The sequence below is a fragment of the Ptychodera flava genome, chromosome 9 (genome assembly GCF_041260155.1).
Source record: "Ptychodera flava strain L36383 chromosome 9, AS_Pfla_20210202, whole genome shotgun sequence".
Lineage (NCBI taxonomy): Eukaryota > Metazoa > Hemichordata > Enteropneusta > Ptychoderidae > Ptychodera > Ptychodera flava.
Window position 1 is genome coordinate 12,463,033 of NC_091936.1, and position 10,422 is coordinate 12,473,454.

Genomic DNA, 10,422 nt, shown 5'->3' on the forward strand with positions numbered 1-10,422 from the left:
GCGATGTTGACTTTTCTTATGATGTTGCAGCTCACTCTTCCGCGGGAAACATATTCACACTGACTGCATTGAAAGCTTGATGTCTGTGTTGACTTGTCATGACAGTTGGTATGATCGTGTTCATCTTCTTCTTCTGTGGCAGTAGTTCGCGAGTATTGTTTTGACCCAGTAGCATTGATTTTTTGAAGTCTTTTTTGCATTGAGTGTGCCGAATTTCAGAATCTAGCTTGTGTTGCTGGTGCTGTTGTTTTTGCATCCTGCATGATGAAAGTTCACTTTGTCTACTCACAGTTGAAGGAGGGGCAAGTTTAATTGCCTTACGGTTATCGTGGGCATGTTGTTGAATGCTACCTTTATGGTTCAATACCTGTTCATTTGAGCATGATAATCGTGCTTCTGATTTTATATCTTTACCCTTATCACCTTTCTGTTTGCAGCAATGGCAGCTTGTTTGCACTGTTTGAGAGCTGCGTTGTGGGATCAAGCATCTCTTGCAGTCTTCAGAGCCACTGTCTACAGGAAAACAATTGTTTTGAGAGGAATGCAACATTCCATGCTCTTCAACAGCAGCTCCTTCATCACAATTATTTCCTGGTTGCTCATGCAGTTGTTGTGGCAAGGGAAACTCCTTTTGGTCAGACAGCTTATCATCGGAGAAAGTTTGACAATTCTCAGTCAGCTGATTTCGCTGAGGCTTCTTCAAAGCAGCAGCTTTAGAATTCCCAGTCTCATTTCCCTTTTGCATGGAACTTGATGCTTTATGATGCACCGGTGGTGAATGAACTTCAAGAACATGTCGTTCAAGTGTGCTTGCAGTGATGAATATTTTTCCACAGGAGTTGCAAGAACAGATCGTCTTTGAGAGTTTGTGAGTGTCTGTGTAATGGTGATGCAGTTCAGATTCATCTGAAATATGATAATCGCATAAATCACAGGAAACTGAGGCCTCTGGTTCTTTCTTGGTTGTATCTTTCTGTCGGGACCCTGATTGGGAACCATTTGAGAGCAAATCTGAGCATGGCTGTTGTGATGACCCAGAGGACAGAGTATTTGGAAGCTCCCTGCTTGAGGACTCTGTTTTTGATTCTGGCTGATGGGAAAGAGGGTGTGATGAAACTCGCTTTGAGGATACCACTTGTTGAGACTTCAGCTTTGGTAACGGGAACTGGGGCGACACCAGCGCTGGAGATGTCATTGCTTCCAAGAGAGTCCGAACTTGGCGTGACACTGTCTCGGAAATGGAATTCTGAACCGGATTTCGCTCACACGATGAAGTTTGTGGTGACTCACATTTTGGGGTCATATGTTGCTCTGATGTTCGAGAAGGCTTTACCGAGGAACTGTTTTTCTCACCTTGGTCAGTTGGTGCAATCGGGAATGATGCTGGCTCTGATGCTACTTGCACCATTTGTGGCACTTGGGATGACCCTTCCGGGATGCCAAACAAAACAGGATGAACTGACAGTGTCCCTGGGATACCACTTGACAGAGACTCACTGTCTTTGGCTTGTCCTTGAATAACATCTGCAGTTGTGTGACACTCTACCTGGCTCCCCCAGCCAGCAAAATGCAGGCGTGCATTGTGCTTGGCCATGAGATGTTGTTCCAATGGGGCCTCTCCGGTATAAGACCGTTTGCAGATCTGGCACATAAATCGGTGTTCCTGGGTCATGTGTGTATCCAGAGCATCTTGGTTGTCAAAGAAACAAGGACAGCATTTGCAAGGAAACTTGTGCATTTCACTTTGATGTCCTGCAAGCGCTTTCTCACTACAAAACGTCAACAGGCAGTATTCACACAACCATGGCATTTTATGTTTTATTAGTAAGTGGGAGGCAAGGCTCTTGACTGTGCCAGAACACAGCTTATTGCAAATTTTACAGGAATATCTGTGCTTTTGTTGGACATGTTTAGCCTTTAGCTCCTTGTTGAGAAAGACGCATTGGCAAATGTCGCACTTGAGGTGATGATCGTTACTTCTGATGTGTTCGTTTAGTTTGATTTGGTCAACAAAGACTTGCTGGCAGGTTGTACATGTGAATTTGTGCATCTCCACTTCATGCGCAACTAATGCATGTTTGCTGGGAAATGACATGCTACAGTGTGGGCAGGATGTATTGCGCAGCTCAGAGTGGCAATTGGACAGTGTCTTTTCATCATTGAATTTCTCATTGCCAGCATCAAGATATACACCATGTTTTGCGATTTGATGCTGAGACAGTGTCACTTTGCTTGAAAATTTCTCACTGCAGATCTCACAAACAACATTTGCAGGTGGCAATTCACTGGGTGACCCATGTACAGAGTTCAAAGTGGTGTCACAGAGGCCTCTGTGCCTCACAAGCTCATCCTCATCAGGAAATACCAGGGCGCATGTAGTACAGATGAATTTCTGTTTCCTTTGATCTGCTTCGTGTTCCGTCAGATCTTTCCTAGCGCTGAATACCTGGCTACTCGCGGTGCAATGTACCTTCGCGTGACGACAGTCAGCTTTGTGTTGCAACAGTGAAATTTTAGTTTTGAAGGAACGGCTGCACACATTGCATCCGTAGGGTTTTCAGCTTCTTTGTGCCTGCCATGCTCATCCTGGACATGCCTTGGAGTATGAAGTACAGATGAATTTGTGCTTACACTGGCGTGTTCAGCTTCTTGGTGCCTGTCCAGTTCACCCTGGCTCTTGCAGGGTTGCTTGCAGGTGTAACAGATGAAGTAGCCATGCTCATCATTTTGATGTTGTGCAAATAGCTTGACGTTGGAAAAGATCTGACGACAAAGGCTGCACATCAATGCGGTGTGTTCCGTCTGGTGACAAAGCAGCGTGTACTGATCGACAAACTTGGCATCACAAACACCACATGATAACTGCCTGGCTTTGTCTTTTCTATCATCAGCATCGCCTTTCTCATTCTCCATTTTGAGACTATCGGAGAACACAGATTTTCAGGAGAGTACCTGTCACATATTTGTCTTTAGATGTGTCTCTGATTCGATGAGAAATCCTATTTTTAAATCACAAACATCCTACCAAGCTGCATATCTTCACGGTAAAAAAGGTCAGCTGATTGGCATCGATAAGAAATTTCAATGGGTGATGGCTGTTGGATACTTCTGGAAAGCAAAACAAACTATTTCAATGTTTGATATACAGGTAAATCAGTTTATAAAGAGTTGAATGCTTCAGAACTTGTCCCTCCTAGTGTCACTGATATTCATCTTCAAGATCTTTTCATTATAGATCATAGTAATGGTGGACAGTAAAAATTGTCTGAACTAACAAATGTAATCACTTAATCTAGAGACAACAATCCAGCAACTATTTAAAATGTTGAGAAGTAACCCACAGGTTATCGTAACGTTGCTTGGATAGTCGTTCGAGGCGGGCGGCCGCAGGTCGCCGTTTACTTGGAAAAAAGGGAAAGGTCAGACATCGATTTCAGACAAGCAGCCAGAAAGAAACAAAAGAAATTGACTTAATTGGACTTCGCATTGAATTGTGGGTAAGGTAGTTCGAATTCAGTATGGCGGTTACAGGACAAGTGTGCGGAATCCCCAAGAAGTGAATATTGCCAAATTTCGGCACATGTAACGTTTCTAGGCCGGCCATACCGGAGCAATAAACATTTGAAGGTATTTGTGATAGTCGAGGATCATTTATTTGACGCCAGATTGTTTCTTTCTGGCTGCTTGTCTGAAATCGATGTCTGACCTTTCTCTTTTTTCCAAGTAAACGGCGACCTACGGCCGCCCGCCTCGAACGACTATCCAAGCAACGTTACAATAACCTGTGAGTAAACGTGTCAAAAATAGTCCTTGTATTTATCTAATGATTAAAATAAAGCTAGCATTGCACTGACATTTTTTGTATTGTTAACTGTTACTTTCAAGATCAGCTCAATTATGAAGTGATGGTGTCTACTTTCTGAAATATGTCGTCCAAATTGCATTAGCTGTCCCTATATCTCTTCTTGATGCCAAAATACATAAATCGCCTTATCAGACATGCCTATACACCTATCACCTGCAACGTTTTGTTAGTGACTGAGCTATTGCCCTGATTCGCAACATGGCTATCTGACACTTCATTTGCACAGAAAGATGGTGGACCCTAAGGTGCTATTAGCATCCTAGTTTATAGTAGCAACTCATCATTTTCATCCACAGTAGCAAGAGAGACTGTTAAAAAACCACAGTCCTAAATCCACTGTTCTCACATTACTTGTGGTTGTCCTTGACTATTTACATAATGTTAATCTTTTTTCTTCCATGAAATGTTCCATTGAATTCATATTGAGAAAATCTGTTTTTTGCTAGTCACATGCACAGTCACAGTGTTGGGTCATCATGTATAATCAATTAACAAATACGGTGTTCTCAAATTTAAAAAATATTACAAAAAAATATTAGTTGGTCAATTTACAATAATATGATAGTTCTCTTGAAAAACAGTTAGTAAAAGCCACTCTCACATAATTCTGGAAGTTTCAAAACTTATGGTAAAGTAAAGTGAGGTGGCGAAGCATAGTGTTACATCAATTCTTTCGTTGGTATTAAACCTGTTAATTACCGCTATGAATGGGAAAATAGCTTCCCTGTTTTGTCACAATGGTTGAAATTGTCTGGAAAAATGTTGCCCCATGAGAGTAAGCAAAGAAATAAAAGACATTTATCACACATGCGGAATATTTTGGAATGAGAAATTGTTGGTTTTAACACCAGACAACTATATAGCTGAGCTATCTGACTACATATGTACAGGCTGCTGCCGAGCCGGAACAAGGGCAGATGACAACTTTTAAGTACATCACTGTGACTTCAATATATCAGACTTTTGATTAAACTAACATCATCGTGACGTCACAGTCCCTCAGAATGAGAGCACAAAGTTCTTATAATATTATCAGATCATTATTAGGCTAATAATGATAACCCCACGTAAAACAATCTTCGGATCCGGAAGGTATACTTTCACTTGCAGCCACAGGCTAGCTTCGATACATTGTTTTGCCAAGTGTATGTTTTAACCCATTGAACGTTATCTATGGATAATGTAGGCGAGTTTTTTAAGATAAACAATACATCGTATTATAGCCTGTTGACGAAATTGTGTCTTTAAAATCGCCCCAACCGGGCATCTGGCTCAAGGGTAATAAACTACTGATTATGATGCACGAATTCTGTACTACATATTATACTTTTGCTGCGAATCCGTAGCCTCTGCCACTCGGGTAGCTTGGTCATTGGAGTGGTAGGCCCCACTCCCAGCAGAACACGTCAAGGAGTGGCAGGGCTCGTTTTCGCAGCAAATTATACTTCTACATCATGGATCTCATACAGCGAAATTTATATCAGTCAATGGACTTGTCTCACATTGATACTTTAGGCATACATTTGGTCATATTTCGTGTATGTACGAAAAGTACATGTAACAAAGCCACTCTTTTAAATCCGAATCTGACTTAGTTGTTCAAGAATCTCTGGGTTCTGAAACTGCGTTCTATCCAGTTGAAAGACCGTGAGCCACCGAACGTTTGGACTCGTTTCACATCACACCAAATGAAATAACCTGGGGAAATAACACCCTATCATGTTAGTCTAACGTATGGAAAGAGATACTATATTTTGACAGCTCACAAACCTTTCAACTCCATTCAGCACTGCTGTGCATCTTGTGAAGCGATCAGGCGAACGAAGACCTTGGCAATGGCAGACGACGCGTCGGTCACGTTCGTTACCATAAGCGTGTTTGTTCGTGGAACGTTTACCACACAGGTCACTGTTATTGTGGAGGTGTGACGTCACAAATATTTCGCGATTACATTCTTCGTTCCATACTTCGCGAGCTGCATTCGACCGCCCCAAGATCTGAAGATACTTTGTTCGATTCATTACCATGGAGACTAATTAGTCTGGCTTTTTGGGGTGGGGGTGGGGTTGTTGAAAATGTTGCGGTATGTGTTTTTTGAAGCCCCGGACGGTTGAAAGTGCTCAAACAGCAGGAGGCCCGTTAAAGTCAGAGAGGCTCAGGAAGATTGTTGAAAAAAATTGAAGACCCTCAGCGCACATTTAATAAAAAAAGAAGTAGGTCTAAGATAGAGTGACAAAAGACTAAAATCACAACTAAAAATTACCTTCTGGCACTTTGGAAGGCCCTGTCACTATTTCAGTATGTTATGCGCTACGCCAAGTTTCCGGTGATTTAGACATAAGCTTTTGTTTCTGGTTTTTAATCTAAACAACAATCTAGTAATGAAGGTGACGTAGCACATAATGCAGTTTATTTTTTCTAAAATTGGAAAAATTGAAAAAATTCATTCAATTTTCATTAATTTGGTCACCCAAGATTAAAGTATTTGTCGGTTTCACCTTTCAGGACTAGCAGTCGTAAGTTGGGTGAGAGAGTAGTGTAAGTTCATGCAAATACATGCAAATCAACCGATTTCCTGGCTTCCATATTCACCCGTTTTCAACGTTCAAAAATATAACTTCCCTCAAGCTGGGTGAAACTTTTAAGTTTCTTAAACGCTATACTGGAAAATGGCAATTTATTTGGTAATCCAAGTTTTGAACAAGAGTCACTTCAATTTTGCCAGTGTGCTCAGTGTGAATTTAATCCTTTTTAAGAATGTCTGTGAAAATAGATACAAATGCAAAATAAAATTGTCCTACCCTAGCTTTAAATGATATATTTATAGAGATTTTGACTGAATTATTTTCACTAGTAATATCAAAATGTAGGTTTTCTAAACCAAATATATACCCCTTTATCCTTCGAGTAAATTATTCATTAGTACCATACTAAATTTACATAAGCTTATATACTCTCCTCTTTGAAAATGTATAGTATATGGTAAAGGTGATTTCACGCCCGAAGAAATATTGCTTTGAAAAAAGTGTTTCGGTGAAGTGATGGCAAGGACAGCAAGTGACAGCTTTTTAAAATTTTTGTTCGGGTCGAAATGGTCTGTCATTTTGGCTTGAAGGCGCAATCTGTGTACTCCTAGCACATCATACGTGCTGTACTTGTTGACTAATCACAGGGAAATTAGTAATCTAGTTGTTGTTATTTATGTTGTTGTTTGCCAATAAAACTGAAAGAACCCTAAACTTGTTTGAATCTCTATTTGCTTGCAAAGGCAAGATTTGACAAGACGGGGTAATGAATACTTATATGCAGACTATAGTGAAATGATTTCAAAGAATGATAACATGCGGAGAATCGACTATATTTATCGGAGCATATTGGTACACCAAAGCAAAGTTTTGTGACTGGGTAGAAATTTTGAAAATACGATGACACCATACCCCTGTTCTATCTTAGGAAAATATAATACCTCTCGTAGCAGATTTCTTATTTTAGATGACTCTGAATTTGCACGCTCACGTGCCAGGATATACCGAACGCTCATTTAACCCTTTCACCCCCAGTTCCCTGTATACAGGTCCAACTTTACCATAGAAAACAATGGATTTGGGACAAACCATGGTGGTGAAAGGGTTAAAGGGAGAGTACCGTCGGAACTCTGCTTAAGGCTTATACCAGGGACCCCTAAGACCTATGTAAACACTGTAGATAGAGTACGTTGGCGATTGATGAAAGTTAAAAAATGTTTGTTCAGTTTGTTGACAATGAATATCGTAAACTTTATTTGGACGTGATTCATCTAGATATCATGCATAAAATACATTGTTTGTAAACAAGAAAGTTGCACACGCGCAGTTCCGACGACACCCTCCCTTTAAGGTAGACTTTGCCTCTAGATCCGGCAAGATATTCTGACTCGAATACTTTTGCAATGCTGTTTCTTGTCTACAACTTGCAGGGACGCAAATTCAAGTTTATGGAGTAAATAAAGTTTCCACCAGCTTATTTTTGTAAAAATCGAAATTTTGTTTTCCCCACTGAGTAAACACAGGAATGACGGCCATTTCCAATTTTAAGTGTCAATAAATAATCTGGTAATTTGTTCATTTAGTACCAAATTTTGCATGGTGTCTCTTGACTTTATTCTTGATTTCGAAAGGGAATGATTTGCAGTTTCCTTCGGGAAAGGTTTAGCAAAAATTCAAGGTATCGAATTTCAAGGGTTTTGTTACCCTAATCGACTGCTAAGAAATTCATAAGCTTAAGGGCAACACTCACTTTTAAATAGGATTAATGTCATGATCACTCAAAAAGGAATTCGGTCAAAGTAGATTCTTTGTAATGTTTTTATTTGTACTATTATGTCAAAAGTTGTTCACTTCTCAGCTGCAATAGGGAATATCGAAGAACGGAAGCACATACAGTGTAGAGAAATCTGATCGCTTTCGATGTGAAAGGGCACTGCAAGCATGCGTCATCACGGGTCAAAGATCGATATAAATCAAAATTTTCCCGACCTAGCTGTGGTTGCGGAAGGGGAAACTTTACAATAATCTCCTCTATTTAGGACTTGGCAGCATCAACACATCGGTTTATTGCGACCGGATGCCAGGTCGCCATTCCTTTGTCACATAAAGGTTCTGAGAAGACCAGTTCACTCCATGCCCTTTTTGTGCAACGATGAAAACAATTGACTAAAATTTGACAAAGGGTACAAATCTAGTGAAATTATGATTTTTACATCAGAATGAGAAGACAGAACACTGAATTCGTACTTATAATTCAATTAATGTTTTATTCCCAAAACATATTTAAAAAAAAGAATTCATACATTGATTTGAGTACATGAAAAAGGAAAAAGGCTGGTTGCGGAAAACAATTGTCAAGCAATTAATCGAGTCCGCCTCCAGACACGTTACTCATTCACCCTTAGAAAATTCTGGGCAAGATGTACTTCGCTAACATGCATACAAACGATATGAAAAATCGGAGAAATATCATTGTATGTAACAAAGACGAAATAATAACAAAATTTTACATAAAAAGATATAACGAAAATTGTTAAGATTGTATACAATACAGACTAATCCGAAGACAGTATTTTGTATATTCACGTTTGAAATGGCCTCTTGTCGTTACGTTCCGTATGACGTCTGGTATGCTATTACATGTAATTCCAAGTCTTTGTCGCTGCATTTACCACGGTTACTCTACCCCACAGAATCATGTGTAAACTGACCCACTCCATGTTTTGCTTTGGCTATAACAAGGTCACGCCTATCTTTTTGTCGAGTGCTGCATGAATCCATGAATGCGAAATGGGGGTAAAAAAGTCCTGAAAAGTACATGGAAGTCTGGCATGAAGAGCATAACGGACAAAAACTGCAAGCTGTAACTTATGCTGTTTGTAGATCTCAATATCCACGAGCTTTTTCTGAAAGTGTGGAATAAATTGGAATCGTCTGCGTAAAGTCGGAAGTCAAAAGCGTCTGCGTGATGACACAGTGATATCGTTTACATAGATGAGATATAAAGTCGGGCCAAAAATTGATCCTTTGGGAACGCCGCAAGAGATCATTTTTTGTATTGGAATGGACATTGTTGACGCCAACAAACTGACATCGTGATGATAAATAATTTTGAATAAGCGTAGAGGCACTGAAAAAGAAAAGGACGGATAATTTGTGAACAAAACAAACACGAATTTTCCAAATGATAATAACGCACGTATCATGGGAAGGGAAGTGCCACTGTAATTTTACTGGTTTTTTTTTGTTGTTGTTTTTTGGATGAAAGCTGTTTAGATCTTATTTCAATATTTTAATTTTTGTCACTTCTGTTCGTATAGTTGTTTTACTATTTTTTTCCATGATTCCTTTTCATTTCTTATGTTTTCTTTGAATTCATTTATGTAAGATCCTCAGTTGTGTAGGTGCTTGTCACATGTGCTACCATAGACAGTCTATTGTCTGTACTACCCAATACTTCACGTCAAAGCTGAATAAAAGATGAGGCATAAGATTATGATTGAATTTCAATTTGGGATATTGGACAGAATTTAAAGAATATTTAAAACAACAATTACTGCTCCTTGGTACTGGTTCTGGATGGTGACATGATATAATTATTGGGAAGGGAAGTTCATTATTTTTGCCCAAGCAATTAGTGGAGGGTTGGTAATTTTTCGTGCATCAATTTATTGAAAAGCGCCACTGTCAATTCTGTACAGCTCTATGGACGTATGGCATAGATCTCCATTGACAGAACATCCATTGAGATTCAATGGAAGAATATCAACTTTATCGATTTGAAATCAAAATTCACTTTTAGTGTAATTATGGACCTAAGATGATTTAAGAACGATGCTGTCAGGGAAAATGACTTTTTTTAACTCCAGAAAACAGAATGGTGAAATTTTAAATTTTACTCGTCTACGTTTCAAATTCACACCCCATGCAACACAACATATTCACCAGCGAACAACTGTAGGTTGTTGAGAGTATGACTGAGTTACTGTCTTCATCTTTCTATTCCTGTTTAAACTTTCTTTCTTTGACTGT

The 10,422-nt window shown here is 39.5% G+C and overlaps 1 protein-coding gene across 1 annotated transcript; it reads right to left on the reverse strand.

The window, feature by feature from the left end:
* Positions 1–31: 31 nt before the first annotated feature.
* LOC139140582 (zinc finger protein Xfin-like) lies at positions 32–2,913 on the reverse strand. Its single transcript, XM_070709927.1, has 2 exons — positions 2,632–2,913; positions 32–2,470 (listed from the first exon to the last, which is right to left on the reverse strand). Exons 1-2 carry the CDS (start codon positions 2,911–2,913, stop codon positions 32–34), a joined length of 2,721 nt encoding a protein of 906 aa, XP_070566028.1.
* Positions 2,914–10,422: the final 7,509 nt, after the last annotated feature.

What these genes read in the sequence shown, in the direction of transcription:
- LOC139140582 (XM_070709927.1), bottom strand. Translation starts at nt 2,913, where the DNA reads ATGGAGAATGAGAAAGGCGATGCTGATGATAGAAAAGACAAAGCCAGG. An exon ending in AAGAAGCTGAACACGCCAGT is followed by an intron (nt 2,471 to 2,631) that starts GTAAGCACAAAT and finishes CGTCACGCGAAG; the next exon opens with GTACATTGCACCGCGAGTAG.